The 18,575-nt window shown below is 50.0% G+C and overlaps 1 protein-coding gene across 1 annotated transcript in view; it reads left to right on the top strand.

The window, feature by feature from the left end:
• The first annotated feature begins 6,855 nt into the window (after positions 1–6,855).
• Positions 6,856–18,575, top strand: part of SPPL3 (signal peptide peptidase like 3) — a 141,713-nt gene continuing 129,993 nt past the window's right edge. Inside the window, exon 1 of the mRNA XM_062182420.1 lies at positions 6,856–7,051. Coding sequence (XP_062038404.1) covers positions 7,029–7,051 — 23 coding nt within the window. The 5' untranslated portion in view covers positions 6,856–7,028. The remainder of the gene's footprint in view (positions 7,052–18,575) is intronic.

Below are 18,575 nucleotides of genomic sequence, written 5' to 3'. Positions count from 1 at the left end.
AGACGGAAAATCTCTTTCTGTCTCTGTCACTCTGCTTTTCAAATAAATAAATAAATAAATATTAAAAGAGAGAGAGATAAGTTAGAATTAAAAAGAAAACAAAGCGCAGCATTCTAGGTAAGTAGAATGGCTAGACAAGAAAGAACAAATGGGTCCCAAAATCTGCATATAAGTCCTTGGCTGCCCACCCAACTATAAATATGCACAGGATGCTCCAAAGGTTCTGGTTAAATCAGCTACCGGAAGCTGAAGGAACCGGGTGGAGAGTTCAGCTTCTGTCCCAAGGGAAAGAAAGTTTGCAGGGTCGAGTCCAGCCAAGTTAATCGCCTGCTGGAATAAAATCAACAGTCTTGAGAGGAACCTAACAGAACCCAGGGTCTCTACAAAGCATCCTTGACAGTGTCTGGCACACAAGAATAACCGGGTACCAGACGGAGGAAGAAACAGAAAACTGAATCGCACTCCCAAGTTACTCTCAGAGTGACGACCCAGATGTTGGAATTAGCAGGCAGCATTTTAAAGCAACTCCTTATTATCCCAGGCCTTACAAGGAAACAGAAGCCATGATGAAAGAACAGATGTGCGCTTCAGAAGGGAAACGCTGGGGCCGGCACGGTGGCGCAGCAGGTTAAGCCCCTGCTTGTGACGACTGGCACCCTCTATCAAAGTGCTGGTTTGAGTCCCGGCTGCTCTGCTTCCTGTCAGCTCACCGCTAATGTGCTTGGGAAGGCAGCAGAGGATGGCCCACGTGCCTGGGTCCCTGCCGCCCCTCTGGGAGACCGGATGGAGTGAATTCCTGGCTCCTGGCTTCAGCCTGGCCTGCCTTGGCTGTTGGGGCCATTTGGAGAGTGAGCCAGTAGACGGAGGGTGGATCCTTCTCTCTCTCTCTACCTCTCCATCTCTCTGACGTGCTGCCTTTCAAATAAGTAAATAAATCTTTAAACAAAGAGAAAAACTGAAACTACACAAAATGAAACTGGTAATTCTAGAACTGAAAAGTGGATAAACAAAATGAAAATTAAATGGATAGTTTTAATAGCAGAATGAAGACAAAAGTCAGTGAATTTGCAGATAGATCAGTAGAAATTACTTTCTGAAGACCGGAGAGAAATAACAAAAAAATGCAGTTTCATGGACCTGTGAAGCAATATTAAAAGATCTTCATACCATACGTAATTTGAATTTTAGGAAAAGAGAAGAGGGGGCCGGCATTGTGGCATAGCAGCTTAAGCCTGCACCTGGAATGCTGGCTTCCCATATGGGCACTGGTTCAAGTCTCGGCTGCTCCACTTCCAATCCAGCTCCCTGCTAATGTGTTTGGGAAAGTATCAGAGGATGACCCAAGTCCTTGGGCCCCTGCACTCATGTGGGAGACCTGGAAGAAATTCCTGGCTCCTGGCTTTGGACCAGCCCAGTTATGGCCATTGCAGCCACTGAGGATGGAAGATCTTTATCTCCCTCTCTCTCTATAACTCTTTTCAGATAAAACAAACAAGTATTTAAAAAAATTTTTAAAAACCCCACTTTCAAAGAAAGCAACTCATCTAATAAGCTCACTATATACTTTACTTCTGACCTTTTGTCTTACATCAGTGTTTTGCATTTAAAGATGTATTTGAAAGGCAAAGTGACAGAGGGAGAATCTTCCATCTGCTGGTTCACTCCCCAAATGCCTGCAAGAGCCAGGGCTGGGCCAGGCTGAAGCCAGGAGCCAGGAACTCCATCCACGACTCCCGTCTTCTGCTGCCTCCCAGGTGCATTAGCAGGAAGCTGGACAGGAGGCAGAGTGGCCAGGCTCTGGACTGGGCACTCTGATGTGGGCAGCAGGTGTCCAAGCAGTGGCATAGCGGGCTGCACACAAGGCTGGACCCTTCCATGAACATTTCTAACAGAGTTCTCTGTCCTTAAGGAGTCCCTTTACCATTTGGGGATGTTGTAGGGGACAGGGGGGTGCTGAATAAAGTATCAGGCAGAACAGTTACCTTGAATCCCTGGAGCCAGGTGCTTCTTCCAGGTCTCCCACCTGGATGCAGGGGCCCAAGGACTTGGGCCATCTTCTACTGCTTTCCCAGGCCATAGCAGAGAGCTGGATCGTGAGTGGAGCAGCCGAGACTCAAATCGGTGCTTATATGGGATGCCGGCACTTCAGGTGGTGGCTTTACCTGCTATGCCTCCGGGCCGGCGCTGTGGTGCAGTGGGTTAATGCCCTGGCCTGAGCCTCAGTGCCCCACCCCTTCACTTTCTCACTCAAGCGTTCACACCACAAACTTTTTTTTTTTTAAGATTTATTTATTTTATTTGAAAGTCAGAGTTACACAGAGAGAGAAGGAGGCAGATAGGGAGAGAAGTCTTTCATCCGCTGGTTCACTCCCCAGATGGCTGCAACAGCCAGAGCTGTGCCGATCTGAAGCTGAGAGCCAGGAGCTTCTTCCGGGTCTCCCACGCAGGCGCAGGGGCTCAAGGACTTGGGCCATCCTCCGCTGCTTTCCCAGGCCATAGCAGAGAACTGGATCGGAAGTGGAGAAGCTGGGACAGGAACCAGGATGCTGGCACCACAGGTGGCGGCTTTACCCGCTATGCCACAGTGCCAGCCCCCACACCACAAACTTTCAACTCCTACTTTAAAAAAAAAATTGGAAAGACAGAGTTATTTGAAAGATAAAGAGGGAGATACAGAGAGCGAGCTTCCATCTGCTGGTTCACTCCCCAAATGGCTGCAATGACCGGGTCTGCACTAGGCCAAAGTTAGGAGCTAAGAGCTTCTTCTGGGTCTCCCATGTGGGTGCAGGGGTCCAAGCACTTAGACCATCCTTCTTCTGTTCTTAAGCACATTAGCAGGCAGCTGAATTGGAAGTGGAGCACTGGGAACACAAAACAGTGCCCATATAGGATGCCGCCATTGCAGGCGGTGGCTTTCACCTGCTACGACACAACACAGGCCCCTGATAATATTCTTAACTAAATCCAGGAGCTCTGGGCCCTGAGGATGTAACTGGCAACAAGTTGTGCTCTCTTCCCACTGGGCAGTCACCATCCAAGGGAGAGAACAAGTAAACAGGCCTTGGCAGCTGCCTGTGCTAAGTGCTGGGTTGTGGGTAAACTCAGGGGGCTGGGGGAGTACAGAGGAGAGGCGGCCAAGACAGCCGAGGTTAGTTCAGGTGAGAATTCACTCTGGAGCAAAAGTCAAGTGCACCTGCATGTGCAGGGGGAGGGGACAGAGAGGGAGGGCCAAAGTTAGAGCTGAGCCTCTGACTCCCGCAGAAGCAGTGAGGAAGCCGCCCCGCCCAATCCAGCCTGCTTGCTCCCAGGAGTCTGTGCCTAAGGCAGATGATGTGTTCTGGGGAGACTCCCCAAGTCCCTTTTGAACCCACTCAGGAGAAGGAGCCATCCTGTAATTAACATGGTGATAATTAGAGGCACTTCCATTGCCTCTTTCAACAAGCGTTGCGCACGCTGTGGTCCTCTTGCCTGGGGTGGGGAGCGGAAGGAGCGACAGCCAGCCCCCGTCCTGGGCGAGCCGATGCCCACCTCTCCTGCCAAGCACCCCTGCCTCCCCGGCTGAGGCCCAGAGCCGCCCCAGGTACCCCTGAGGCCACTGCAGCTGGGAGCTCACTCTTGTTGGCAGAGGGCCTGAGAGTCACTGCCCCAGCGCCGCAGGTTGGGCGGCTTCCAGGCAACCCCTGGGTTTCAGGTTTGTTCCAGCCTGGCCTTCCCTGGGGACTTCAAGCCTGCCGGGGACGTGGAGGTGCCTTCTACATCCTGGCAACCCTGGCCTGAGCCGTCTGAGCCAGCCACAAGTCCCCGTGCCTACGCTTGGTCTCTGGAGACCATGAATGTGCACGCGGTTTCTGTGGTCTGGACACCTCCCAGCCCTGCTGGGTGCACTTTGGTGTCTCAGGGTCTGCAGCATTCACATTTCCTAACATTTTGGGTGCCTCTGGCTTAGATACAAGGGGGAGGGGACTTTCCCTTCCTTCTTGACCCAGCCCCTCCGTCCCCCTCTCTTCCACCAACTTTTTTGTGCTGGAAAGAACGACCCCGTCCCTTCTCCGACGGCCTTAACTTTCCTTTCTCAGCAGCTTGGGTTCCATTCACCCAACACCAACCACTCAGCTGGCTTTGCCTCGTCTGACTCACTGGGAACCAAAGCCCAAGTGGATTGCCTAGGGGCTCAGCGCGTCGTTTTGCTTCATTAGCAGCGCGTCTGGTCTGTTTTGTTCTGAGCAGCTCTCGGGAGAAGTAGCTTCTGCACTTCCCCAAGCCGCTCCTGCCAACAGCTTCGGGCCTTTCCCACGGGATCGGAAGCCTCACTCATGCCACTTGGAGGCTCAGATGAACTGTGTGTCAGGTTCAAGGGTGCTGCTGGTTTTCAGTAAAAGCACCTGGCAAAGTGGTAAGAGCTAGGTGAATGTCACAAATTCCAGCCCTTTGCCTTCTAATCACCCCCACCTCCCCCCGCCCCGCCTTGACACTCCTGCAGTTGGTGCTGTTTTATGGTTGGGTGGATTATTTTTTTAAAAAAGATTTAATTTTATTTATTTGAAAGACAGAGTTACAGAGAGGTAGAGGTAGAGATAGAGAGGTCTTCCATCTGCTGGTTCACTCCCCAGATGGCCGCAACAGCCAGAGCTGCGCTGATCCAAAGCCAGGAGCCAGGAGCTTCTTCCAGGTCTCCCACGCAGGTGCAGGGACCCAAGGAGTTGGGCCATTTCTACTGCTTTCCCAGGCCATAGCAGAGAGCTAGATAGGAAGTGGAGCAGCAGGGTCTTGAACCAGCACCCATATGGGATGCCAGCACTTCAGGCCAGGGCGTTAACCTGCTGCCCCACAGCACCGGCCCCAGTTGGGTGGATTATTTGTGGGCTGGTATCCTTCTATGCATGGTGAGGGGAAGGGTCCCTGACGGCCTGATATTTTCTTGGGGCCTTGCCTCAAACTCTCCCCGGGGACCTTGATCTTATCAGCTGGCCTTTTCCCAGAGCTCTCGGGGGAGCTTCAGAGGAAACATGTCTGACCTGACCAGTCCTGGCACCTGGCAGTGGGGGAAGGAGGAAGGAGTGCTCTTGCCTCTGAAGGAGCCGTGTACTTGGCTTTCTCATTAAAGGGTTCCCCTTGGGGGAACAGGCGAGCTGTATGGGCCACGGCCAAGCGATCCATTCGGAGATAGAGTTAGGGTGTGGTGCTCCACATAAGCCTGGGCAGGCCCTGGGAACTGGGAGCGGAGCTGGTCCAGGCCCCAAGTTGGGCAAGCCACAGAGGAGCTTGGGTATGCGGGTTTCAGGTGAGCTCTGCACCTTGTGGAGGCGGGAAGGGTGTGTGTATGTGTGTGTCCAGGTGGGCTGCTGTGGCCGCCGCCCAGGCATGCTTCTAGAATCCGGAGCTGCTCTGACTGGTCCTTTCCACGCCTGAACACAGTAACTGCAGCAGAGGCTAAGCCAGGCCCTCCCAAGTCTGGCCTCATTGCAGCCTTCCAGTCTCTTCTTTCAACACCGCACAGCACAACCAGGCACCCAATACTGGGTTTGAGCTCACCCCTACTCTTCACATCTCTGGGCCTTGCCTGATGCCATTCTCTCTTCCTAGAATGCTTCCCACCCCCACCTCCACCCCCATCCCCGCAACTCTCTCAGGCTATCAGGTGGCAACGGTCCCTCCTGGGGGAACACCTCCAAATGCCAGAGGTCTCCACGTGACCTCTCTCCCATGTCCCAGATTTACCTCGTGGGTTTTGGGTCTAGCTCTACCCTGTCTACAAGGGAACCCTTGCGGTTCCCTCCGCCAGGAACTCTTTTCCTTCCTCTGCATCTTGGCACGCCCAGCTCTTTCTCCGCCTTCAAGTGTCAGCCCACAGTCCCACCTCAAGTAGCCCTGACCCCCTACTCACTGTCCCATCCCCTGTGTTACCACCTTCCTGTAACTTGGCAGCACCTGAAACAGTCTGCACGAGGTTGTCCACTGGGACTCCTCTGTCTCCTCCTGGAGAGAGCAAGCGCCCCGCGGGGGAAGACCCAGCAGAACGCATTGACACTTTGTTGGCACCCAATAAATATAAATATCTGTTGATTGGCTCACTGAAGGCAAGCATAGGGTATTTGACTTGGCACCCCGAGGGCTTGGCCCAGAGCCTGGGCGCAGTAAAGCTTGGCTGCGTGGGATATCGGTTAAAGGACTGAACGGACCAACCCACGTAGGGACGGGGCACGCAGCGCTCCGCCGGCCGGATGACAGGTTGACTGATGGACAGCTGGGGACCAGCGCACTGTTGCGGATCGAGGGTTGACGGCTGAGTGGCAGCCAACGACCCGCACGCAGCGCGGTCCCGACTGGCAGGGAAAAGCCGGGCGCGGCGGGGGCAGGGGGCCGCACGTGGCGGCCCAACCGCCAGAGGCCGTGCGAGCCGCGGCCGCCTCGAACCAACCGGCCGACGTCTCCGCGCATGGGCCGGGCGCGAGGGGCGGGGCGTGCGTCACGTGAGCGTGTTTTGGGCACGTGACCCGCGCGGGGCCCAGGCTCGCCCCGCCCCCTCCTCTCCTCCCCTCGGCGGGTGTGATCCGAGCGGCCTCGCCTCACCGCCTAGCGCCCCCCTCAGCCGCCACCGCTGCCGCCGCCGCCGCCGCCTCCGCCCGCCGGCCATGTCCTCCGGCCGCCGCCGCCGCCGCGCTCCCGCGGCGCTCCCGCGGCCTGGCGCGTAGTGAGCGCGGGCCTGTGTTGCTGCCCGCCCGCCCCGGGGCCCCCTTGTTCTCCGCGCCGCCGCCGCCGCCGCCATGTTGGGTTTGGAGCCGCAGCGGAGCCGCCGCCGCCGCCGCCGGTGAGAGAGGCCGAGAGCGGAGCCCGCCCCGCCCCGGGGCCCAGGGAGCGGGGTCGCCTCGGAGCCGGGCCTCTCCCTGTCTGCCGCCTGCCCGCCGTGCGAGCCGGCCAGCGAGCGAGCAGCGCCGGGCCCCGGCCGCGCCTTCCGCTCCCGGCCCGAGCGAGCCCGCCGCCGCCGGGCCCGGCCACAGCCTGCAGCGGAGCCCTCGAGAGTCAGCGCCATGGCGGAGCAGACTTACTCGTGGTGAGTGCGGGGCTCCTGGAGGCCAGGGCGCGGCGCGGGTTGGGGGTCGGGGGCGCCGGCCCCGCCGGGGGGAAGAGGAGAAGGAACAGGTGCGCGTAAAGGGGGCGGCGGGTTGGGGGTGCACGCCCCCCTCGCCCCCACCGGAAGGGGCGGCTGGCTTTCGGGACGCCGAGGGGACCTGGCGTCCGAGGAGAGGGATGGAGGTGGCGGCGGCTGCGGCGGATGTCATCTGGCCTTGGGCGGAGCAGGTGATGGAGAAGGGGGGAGTCTGACCCCGGGGGTGGGGATCCCACGGATGGGAGGCGGAATCCGAGGGGCACCCCGGAACTGGCTTGTGAAGGAATGGAAAAGGTGGAGAGAGGCGGGCCGGGGCAAAGGTGGGCCCCCGGGCGGAGGGGAAGCTCTGGTGAGAACAGGTGATGAGAGGCAGAACTTGGAAGTTGCGAGAGAGGAGCAGCCGCCTCCACTGGGGCTGCTGCTCCGCTCGGAGATGGGCAGCTAAGGGAGAAGTGGTAAGGTTGGCCGGGGCCCAGGAGTGCGAGCAGGAGCGGAAAACCGTGTGGAAACCGTGGGGGAGTCTTCGGATAACCAGGATCTGGGAAGGAAGTCACTGGCCACTGTGGGCCTGGGTAGTCTGTAGGACTTGCTGCTCTGTTCTGAAGTGGGCTAGTGCCCCGGGCCAAGTGCGGACTTGGAAGATCTGCAAGTTCTCTGGGACTTTCTGAAGTGCCCGAGTAGCGGGTGAAGGGCTGAGAAGCATATTTTGCAGGTTCGTGGGTGAGGCTATACACCCCACAGCGCCAGGGTCGGGGGGAAGGGGGGCGAGGAGCCTGCGTTTGGCATGCACGGGTGGCGTGTTTGCAGGAGGGGTTGAAGGGAGGTAGTATCCCTGGAGAGCGCGCCTCTGCTAGTGGGGAGAAAGTAATGGCCGAAGGGCGAGGAGACAAGGACTGGGATGGCTGTAGGTGTGGGGATGAGAACTCTGGTTGCAAGCTAAGGAGAGAGATTGTTGGAAGGTGGTTTGTTCTTTGAAGCAGATGTGGGTGAAGGCAGAACTGTAGACGTTCCCTTTTTAGAAAAGACCCTAATAGACTGGGAAGAGTATGACCTTTGGCGTTGCAAGACCTGGTTGGGAGGTCGGGTTCACCAGTAACGACTTTATTTATTTTTCTTTTAGGATTTATTTATTTATTTGCAAGAACAAGGGGATGAATTTTCCATCCACCAGTTCATTTCCCAAATGCAAGCAACAGACAGTAACTTGCTTTCCAACTGAGAAAGATGCTGCTTTCTTGATTCCTTTTTACTTACCTGTGAAATAGGGGGATCCCCGTTATCAGAGGCTCTGAGGACTCACGTGACTGTCTTAGGAAACACGTGGAAACTGTGAAGTGCCGTATTTAATATTTTACTACATGACTTAGAGTGTTTCAGGGAAACCTTCAGACGGCGGGTAATACCTGAACATAAGGCACGGTTTTCAGTAGAAGGCTTTCATTGATTGGATGGTCTATAGTGTGTGTGGTCAAGATAAGTCAAGACTTCCTCACGTCCCGGAGAGGGAGGGTGGATGATGGAGCGGATAGTCCCAAAGGGAGCTTGAGTGATGCCTGCCTGCACCATCTCAAGAAGAAAATTGCACAATTGAAAGAAAAGGAGGAATTAAACTCTCGGTGAGCAGTTGTTACCGCCTGCACTTTAAGCGGACATTGACACTAGCTTGATAGTTTTGAGTGACAGTGAGCTGTGTCTCAGTGGAACGTGGTATGGAAGGCAAGGTTACAATCGGAGCTTCTGGGGCCAGAGATGGAGGTGAGGTGTGCTCCTGCCCTGCTCTTGGTGCTCCTCTGGGCGCCTCCTGCGGTGGCCCCGCTGAGTCCTCGTGGCTGCCTGGCTGTTTTCACTGTGCTGTTCTGTTCAGGGGCCACTCTAGCTGAAAGTGGAAAGCACAGTAGTCAAGAAACAGGCCCCGTGCTACCTTTGCGATGTTCGTTAGCTCTGCTGGTTACAGGGGAGGGGTGTGAAGATTTATTCTATTCACGTCACTGCCTTTAGTCTCAGCTCCCTTTTATTGGGTTTCCAGGCAAAGGAGCTTCTTGAAACCCAGGATCCTTTGCCCCTCGCCTTAGCGTGTTTTGAGATGCAGAAAGTTGTTGCATCACCTTGAGAGAGGGTGGTAGATGGGAGGAGAGGACTGCGTAACCAGTTCTTCCTGAATCAGCTGAGGGATAAATAAAAAGAACTGTACAGGAACATGTCATGTATGCTCATTTAGTTCTCACAGGCCCCCAAGCTCAGTGATTACAGAGGCCAAGTGATGTGTCCAAAATATCCATGACGTTTTATTTTGTTTGGCATGAATTCACCAGTCGTTTTACTCATTCTCATTGAAATACAGACATGAAAAAAGTTTTTGTTTTTTTTTTTTTTTTTTGACAGGCAGAGTGGATAGTGAGAGAGAGAGAGACAGAGAGAAAAGTCTTCCTTTTTGCCGTTGGTTCACCCTCCAATGGCCGCCGCGGCCGGCGCATCTCGCTGATCCGAAGCCAGGAGCCAAGTGCTTCTCCTGATCTCCCATGGGGTGCAGGGCCCAAGGACTTGGGCCATCCTCCACTGCACTCCCTGGCCACAGCAGAGAGCTGGCCTGGAAGAGGGGCAACCGGGATAGAATCCGGCGCCCCAACCAGGACTAGAACCCAGTGTGCCGACACCACAAGGCGGAGGATTAGCCTGTTGAGCCACGGTGCCGGCCATGAAAAAAGTTTTTCAAGAGTGTGCATGAACTGATTTTGGATTATCTGTCACTTTTTTCTTGGCATGTGTAAACCGTCAAGAGCTGATGGGTTTACTAATCTTTTTTAAGCTCACTTGCCCTTGTTTGTATATGGCCTGTAGAAAACCTCGGCAGGTGGAGGCTACCATGGCAAAGCAGATTCGTCTGAGGATGGAGGAAGTGAAGGTAGAGCGAGTGAACAGAGGTTCCTTTGGCGTTTTTACGTACTAGGACATGTTAATTATAATACAAGATGGGCCGTGTTGATCATTGTTGAAGCCCATGGAGGAGTACTTGGAGGTTCGTTATTTGATTCTGTTGACTTTTACATATTCAGATTTTTCATGATAAAAAGCTTAAGGCCCTTACATGTAAATTCATGCTGTCCTGATTTCTTGTGTTTGCTCTCTTCCTAGCAAATTCTTTCAAAATGCTGGTTTGCAAGGGTCTAGTTCCAATTCCACCTCACTGTGAATCCGTTTCTGACCACTGCATCTGGAAGTGATCTTTTCAGTTTGCATCACTCCTTTTCTCGAGTAAATACCTGTTCTCACTGAACTCCTGGAGAGTAAGGACCATGTAACACTGACCTTTGTTAGTGGAATACCGCGATGGAACGCCAGGCTCCTGGCTTCAGCCTAGCGCAGCCACAGCTGTTGCAGCTGTTTAGGGGGGTGAACCAGCGGATGGAAGATCTTCTTTTTGTCTTCCGCTGTCTGCTACTCTACCTTTCAAATAAATCTTAAAAAAAAAAAAAAAAAGATAGTTTCATTACCAAGGTGTTATCGTAATTTGTGTGAGTTTCCTGTGTACTGGGATTTTACAAACATTGCAAAGTAAGGAAACCGAGGCTCAAAGAGAACACACAGGTAGATGGTGAGAGAACTTGAGTCAGTGTGGGTGCTGAGCTTCTGATGTTGGGTCTGTCCGTTTCTGGTTCTGTGGTGGTTACTCTGAGGCAGCCTCTCTTTGAGTTCCTGGAACAGCCTGCTCACTGGGTTCCTCCATTCCCCACACAAGGGCCCGTCTCCCCAGTGGTGTCCTAACAGCCTGCGTCAGATCATGGCAGTCCTCTTGCCTAAAATTCTACCAGTGGCTTTTGGCCACACTTAGAATGAAGTCCAAATTCCTTAGTGTACAGTTCTTCATGGTTGAGTCTTTTATTTTTATATATATATTTTAAAGATTTATTTATTTTACTTGAAAGTCACAGTTACACACAGAGAGGAGAGGCAGAGAGAGAGAGAGAGAGAGAGAGAAAGAGAAAGGTCTTCCATCCGCTGGTTCACCTCCCAGATGGCCGGAGCTGCGCCGATCTGAAGCTGGGATCCAGGAGCTTCTTCGGGTCTCTTACGCGGGTGCAGGGCCCAAGGACTTGGGCCATCTTCTTCTGCTTTCCCAGACCATAGCAGAGAGCTGGATGGGAAGTGGAGCAACTGGGTCTCGAACCAGTGTCCATATGGGATGCTGGCACTGCAGATGGCAGCTTTACCCACTACGCCACAGCGCCGGCCCTTATTTTTATATTTTAAAAAGATCCATTTATTTATTTGGAAGAGTTAGGGAGAGACAGACAAAGGCAGAGGGAGAGAGGTCTTCCATCTGCTGGTTCACTCCCCAGATGGCTGCAACAGCCAGGGCTGGGCCAGGCCAAAGCCAGGAGCCAGGGGCTTCATCCAGGTCTCCCATGTGGGTGCAGGGGCCCAAGCACTTGAGCCATGTTCCACTGCTTTTCCGGACTCATTGACAGGGAGCTGGATTAGAAGTAGAACAGCCACGACTGGAACCGGCACCCATGTGGCTTGCTTAGCCCACTGCGGCATAGCACTGGCTCCTGTAGTTGAGTCTTGTTTTATGTCTGAGGGATGAAAGACAGTAAACATGATAGGTGAGACCTTTTCTATTTGGTACACTCTTTAGTGTACCACTGAGACTGTGGTTGGGTGGTAAATTTTTATTGAACAAATGAGTGAGAATGCGTCACACTGTCTGTTTTAAGATCTGATCTTAGGCCGTATTATATTGAGGTGATGTGTTGTGGTAATGGGCATTAGCATGTCAGGTATTGGCGAAAACTTCTAAACCTGGGAATAGAAATGAGTACAGTGTGCTCGCTTTGGCAGCACATATACTAGAAATTGAGTACAGAACTCTAATGGAAGTCAATTCTTTAGGGTTACTGTTGTGTGTTGTTTTATCTGATGTGGTTGTATCTGATTGTAGCTTATGGAAGCTTTCAGAGAGAAACTGGTTAAAAACGTGTGTCTAGCATCATAGGCCTGACAAGATTTGCTTGTTTTAAAAACATGTTTTGCCTGTAGTGAAAGTGCCATGATCATATTGTTTGGGTGATGTGTGACATAAACTAAAATTAGAGCTAACACCAGGAATTTGTGTTTAAATCATTTTCCTCAGTGTTCGTTATAAAACTTTTAGGGAGAAAAAAAAGCTGAAGAGTTTGTAAGCACATCAGCCTGTAATTATCAAGTAGTACTATGGTTTTAGCTGCCTGATGCTCATGTATTTCTCAGAATAGATTTCTGTGTGGTCAGCACCATTGAATGGTGAGATGGTACGTAGTTCTGTGTAACTGTATTTCATTTCAACATTAATAAATAGCCTTGTTTTCGTCACCACCTGTTCACCAGATGAAAATCTAGGGATGTCCTAAGAAGAGAGGATGTATTCATGTACTGTTTTAGTTGCCTGTTTTTGTGATTGCCATCCTCAGTAACAAAGCCATAAGTATAACTTGATTCTTAAAATTCTGTTATCTATCTTTGATGTTTCTGGAGTTTAATGATTTCTTTTTAAGAATTAAAAAAATGCTGACTTTATGTGCTGTACATATAGTGTGTGAAATGTTTGTATCATTGAGTATCTGTGGCATATTTTCTAATCCTCAAGTAGTTGTAGAGGCAGAGTGCGTCTCTTCAGGAATTTCAGCCTCTTAGGTGGCTAGAGGGCCTCCAGGTGACTGAACGCAGTAAAGTGTCACTTCTCAGATTTCATTAATAGGTTTCTTAGGGCTGCAGTTTAAAATGAAACAGTCCCATTTAGTTGCTAGATTAAGCCCTTATGAAAAAGTTACGTTTGTAGATATTTTTAAAGTGGTAGACTAGTGAGTATGTATTAGCCTGATAGAGCCGTTGTAGGATATCCCATCTGGGTTTGTAGAGTTTACCCTAACCTGGTAGGAAAGCTTAATAGTCTCTATTTTGGAGTTCCAGTGAACCAGTAAAGCATTTAAGAACAACAAACAACAAAAAAGTGATCTTGTAGAGACTGGTCCTAGTGGTTTTACATGTTTGTGAATGATGTTGAATATAAGTGATCAAACAGTATTCACTTCTCATTAAGTTTCCCTTTGAAATCCTGAGATATGAGCACCTAATTCTGTTCTGATTTCTTTGGGTCAAGAAATCTCTAGTTGGAGGGTGCTTTTCCTCTGATTAACTGTGCCTAGGCCATGTCTTAGTTCCCGTGTTGTTTGTTCAATGATTATGCTCATCCTGCTCTACAGAGCTGTTGTCAGTTTCCAGTGAGATAATATATGCAGAAATGCTTTGTGAATTGCTAAATGCCAGATAAAGACAAGATACTTGTTTTCTATGTTATTTGTTCCAGATATAGTTTCTCACTATAGAATTGATTTCTTGTTTTAGAATTTAATCAGCGTTTAGGCTTCAAGATGCTCATTCTGTTGAAAATGTTGAATAATGCGGTGTTAAAAACAGAATAGTTTGCAAATTGTCATTGATTTATATTGTTGCTTTTGAAATGTATCATAAGGTTTGGTCACTTTCTAGTCACAAATTTCATGCTTCATCACTACATTGCACAACACAAGAGGTGCAGGCAACTGACCTGGCTGTGACGATGCGGTGGGATGCCCGTTTCCTTACAGGAGCGCTTGGGTTTGAATCCTGGCTCTGTTATAGATTCCTGCTTTCTGCTGATGTGCACACCGGGAGGCAGAGCAGGTGATGGCTAAATAGTTGGGTCCCTGCCACCCACCTTTGTGAGCATTTGGAAAGTGAACCAGCATATGGCTGTATGTGCTGACCCCCTATGCCTCTGAAGTTAATTTTTTAAATTTTAAATTATTAATTGGATGAAGCTGTACTTTTTCATGGAGTCATTTTATTTTGATCTTTTGAAGACAGTTTCCTTAGTAATCTATGCAAATGAAGAAAAGGCAGTGGGGTAGTCAGTCCTTGTTTTTCTCTGGTTTTCTTTGGAATGCACGGGAAAGTTTCTCACCCCTCCAAAGCCCTGAGGAGGGTTTATTAGCAGTTTGTTATCTGTTTCCTTATTCCACACCAAGTCTCACAGGCACACCCACTTCCCTTCATCCCAGGGCCTCGGGCCTGGGCGTCACTTTTGACCTAAATAGGATATGTGTAGCAGAGTTTTGTTCATTGTTTCTCCAACCTGGTTATTTGGCCTAAGTATAGTGCCTGATTTTGTTTTGTTATTTGTTTTAATTTTTGCCTAGAGCTGTCTAACTTGACCCTCCAAACTTGGTGAGATCTGTAGGCTTGGCCATACAGCTTATACTTTTAATCTTCTCTATGCTATGACTTTATAAACCTGTAGAAATTTACACTCATTTCTCAAAACTGCTTATAAAAATACTGCTGTTAAAAGTAAAAGATTAGTTGTAAAGAACAAATTCTCTTACCTTTGCCATTGATTCGTGCAGACATCTTTAGAAATGGCTGATTTAGAGTTAGTTGAAGATTAGAGGTAGGTTAATTAACCAAGAAGGAGTGAAAAGAATGGAAACCGAAAACTGAGATTTGGGAAACTCACAGTTGAGAAACGGGAGGAAGAGGAGTCCACAAGCCCCATTAGAGGCGGGTGAATAGGGAGGTGCAATGGCACAGGAGGGTGAAAGGCACCGAAGAAGCTTTAGGGGCAGGAGGAGAGTGACAACTACCAGATCAGAAGACAATGAAGTAGAAACAAGCTGTGGAGTTTGTAAAGGAAGTCATTACTGAAAGTGCGCTCATAAAGATCAGAGTAGGGAGGGCAAGTTAGGGATGGGTAATGAAGTAAAGGCATCATTTGGGTTCTGGCCATTTGTCTGAGAAGGTGGGTGGGAAAGACAAAGGAAAGAGGGTGGCGTATAGACAGCAGGGTCCTAAAGGAGTTTTTGTTTCTTAGGAATGGTACATTTGAAGGCAGGGACTGTAGTTGAGAGAGTTGTACCTTGTTTTACATTAAGGGTTTCAGTTTGGGAATTTTGATGGAAAGTTAATGGAGAATATGTGATGTGTCTCTGGCTCAGATTGTATTGTATTTGGGTCTTACAGGGGTTTCTTATTGTCTGAGTATAAAACCCAGCCTCTTCAGTGTGAATTTCAAAACAGTCTGGCCTTGTAACCCTGCTTTCCTGTATTTCCTTTAATATACTTGTTACTTTAGCCAGGCTGGATTACTACTGTTTCCTCTTTTGTTTAAAGTGACTCTTCAACTGATGAGCACTGAAAGGCTGCCACAAAACACACCAAAACACACCAGAGTAAGGGAAAGAGTTTATTGGGGGAAACCCGACAGACTGGAGGGAAGGGGCGAAGATGGAAAAAGGGAGAAGGAGAGCATAAGAAAGAGAGACAGAGATCAGGAGAGAAAGAGATACACACACACACACCATCAGGAACAGGTCCTTTTAAAACTTCTAGGGGTGGGGGTGGGGTGGGCGTGGGCAGGGAAGTAGGAGCAGCGAATCCCACTAGGATGGGGGTGGGGCTGACACTGGTGGTTGGGCCTTGTGGCCGCCTGGCTTCCAGCAATGGCAGCGGGGCTAGAGCCTAGGATGATCGTGCCATAGATAAGACTGTGCTGTTTTCCTAACAAGCTCTTGTCCCAAGTCTGCTGACCCCTTGTTATAGGGCATCTGGCCGCAAGGAAATACTCTGATGCCTACAGCTCTATCTATCCCTGTCATGCAGGCAGACTTAGGGTAGTCTAAGCTAGTGTTGAAGTTGAATGTATTTTTTTTTTTTTTGGCCTTATTTTATTTGAAAGAGAGAGAGACAGATCTTCCATTTGCTGGTTCACTACCTAAATGGCCATAATGGCTGGAGCTGGGCCAGACCGAAGCCAGGAGCTTCTTCTGGGTCTCCCATATGAGTGCAGGGGCCATCCTCACTGCTTTCCCAGGCCATTAACAGAGCTGTGATTGGAAGTGGAGCAGCCGGGACATGAACTGGTGCCATTTGGGATGCCGGCACTGCAAGAGGCAGCTTTACGCCACAAGGCTGGCCCCATGTGGAATGTATTTAATGTAGCTGTATTTATTCCAACTTTGATTGTGTACTGTGTAAGGGTAGATTCAAAGCCATTAATTTGATGGTACAAGGAGCTTCATCTTTTTTTTTTTAAACAATGGATATTTTAGAGATGATGTTTGCTGGGTACTGGATTTTAGAATAGACTGTATTCCCACCAATAGAATGCCAGGACACACAAAGCAGCAAAGATTTACCTAACATCTCACTGCTCTTTGAAGAAAATACAGAAATGAAATTATTACTGTTAATTTGGTTCAAGTGTTATGGCCAGATTTGCCTTATTTCTAATGTCCTGACAGCACATAGAGAAAGCAAGCCCAGGAACTGAGTACCTAGGATCACAGTCATCTTCTTTTATCTCCAGTCTCTTTATTTAAAAAACAACAACAACAACTTGAAAGAGAGGGAGGGAAAGGGAAGAGAGTGACTGATTGAGATTTTTTTTTTTTTTTAATTTTTATTTTTGACAGGCAGAGTGGGACAGTAGAGGGAGACAGAGAGAAAGGTCTTCCTTTTGCCGTTGGTTCACCCTCCAATGGCCGCCGCGGTAAGCGCGCTGCGGCCGGCGCACCGCGCTGTTCCGATGGCAGGAGCCAGGTGCTTCTCCTGGTCTCCCATGGGCCCAAGCACTTGGGCCATCCTCCACTGCACTCCCTGGCCACAGCAGAGAGCTGGCCTGGAAGAGGGGCAACCGGGACAGGATCGGTGCCCCGACCGGGACTAGAACCCGGTGTGCCGGCGCCACAAGGCGGAGGATTAGCCTACTGAGCCGGCGCCGGCCTGATTGAGCTCTTTCATCAGCTGGTTCATTCCACAAACGGCCAAGAACTCCATCCAGGTCTCCCGCGTGGGTTGTAGGGGTCCAGGAGCTTGGACTGTCTTCCCGTTGCCCAGGCACATTAGCCTGAATGCTGGGTCAGAAGCAGAGCAACCAGGACTCGGACCAGCACTCAGAAATAGATGTGAGAACAGCAATCGGTGGCCTAAACCTCTGAGTCACAACACCAGCCCCTATCTGTGGTCTCTTAACCTGACTGACTGCTATCTATCTATTTACACTTTATCCTCCCAATAGGCACTTGTTAAATGGGTGGCATATGATACTTTTCTAAATCAGGGAAACAGGACTTTTCTTTGGAATTAGCAAGCAATTATTTTTCAGATTTTATTTATTTAAGAGGTTGAGTTATGGACAGTGTGAGAGACAAGTCTTCCATCCACTGCTTCACTCCCCAAATGGCTGCAGCGGCCAGAGCTGGGCCATTCTGAAGCCAGGAGCTTCTTCTAGGTCTCCCACATGGGTGCAGGGGCCTGAGCACTTGGGCCATCTCTTACTGCTTTCCTGGGCCATAGCTGGATTGGAAGAGGAACAGCCAGCACTAGAACTGGTGACCATATGGGATGCCATTGCTGCAGGCAGAGGCTTAGCCTACTATGCCACAGCACCTGCCCCAGCAAAGTAATTTTAGGGAAAAATTTTTACTAATGTGCTCAGAGGGGTGGAGATGTTTGCAGGAAACTTCCTTTGGGTTAGGAGGAACTGTAAGTTATGTGGAAAACAGCTTCTGAGCAATTTACTCACCTTTTTCTTTGGCCACTATTTCAGAAATTCATATTCTCTGTATCTAAGCTTTTGTTTAAAAAGCTAAATTATTTTTTGAAATAGAAACTTATTTTGTCATCATCTTTTTCCTGTTTCTAAGTTTTTCTCTTTTAACTTGTTTCTTGTCTCCTGTTCAGTAATTATTGTTCCAGAAGGGCAATTTAAAAGTTTCTTGGCCTGATGTTTGACTAGTTTAAGATTTAATAGGGGCCGGCACTGTGGCATAGCAGGTAAAGCTGCTACCTGCAGTGCTGGCATCTCATATGGATGCTGGTTCGAGTCCCAGCTGCTCCACTTCTGATCCAGCTCTCTGCTATGGCCTGGGAAAGCAGTAGAAGATGGCCCAAGTCTTTGGGCCACTGTACCTACATGGGAGACCCGGAAGGAGCTCTTGGCTCCTGGCTTCTGATTGGAGCAGCTTTGGGCCATTGTGGCCAGCTGGGGAGTGAACCAGCGGATGGAAGACCTCTCTCTCTCTGCCTCTCTTTCTCTCTCTGTGTAACTCTGACTTTCAAATAAATAAATCTTAAAAAAAAAAAAAAGATTTAATAGGTACAGTAGAACTTGTCATCTGAAATAGACAAAAACCGAATGTCTGGAGATTAGGAGTTTGTTGTTGTTTTTGAACCTTTGCATGCTGTGCGATGGTGAAAACTTACACAGAGGTGAAGGTTAGAGACCCAAGCATCAGTGTAAGCTTGAAGTAGTGAGACCAAGCGGAAAAATAGAGCTAGCTAACAGAAAATAGATAACTAAGCCAGAGTCGTTGTGTAGGTAAAAGTGGCCTAGACATCTGTGGAAATCCAGCTTTGATTTCAGTTCAAATTTACCGAGTTGATTGTGAGACAG

The sequence above is a fragment of the Lepus europaeus genome, chromosome 23 (assembly GCF_033115175.1).
Source record: "Lepus europaeus isolate LE1 chromosome 23, mLepTim1.pri, whole genome shotgun sequence".
Classification (NCBI taxonomy): Eukaryota; Metazoa; Chordata; class Mammalia; order Lagomorpha; family Leporidae; genus Lepus; species Lepus europaeus.
Note: the sequence above shows the minus strand (reverse complement) of the source record. Positions and strands in the feature narration are given on the sequence as shown.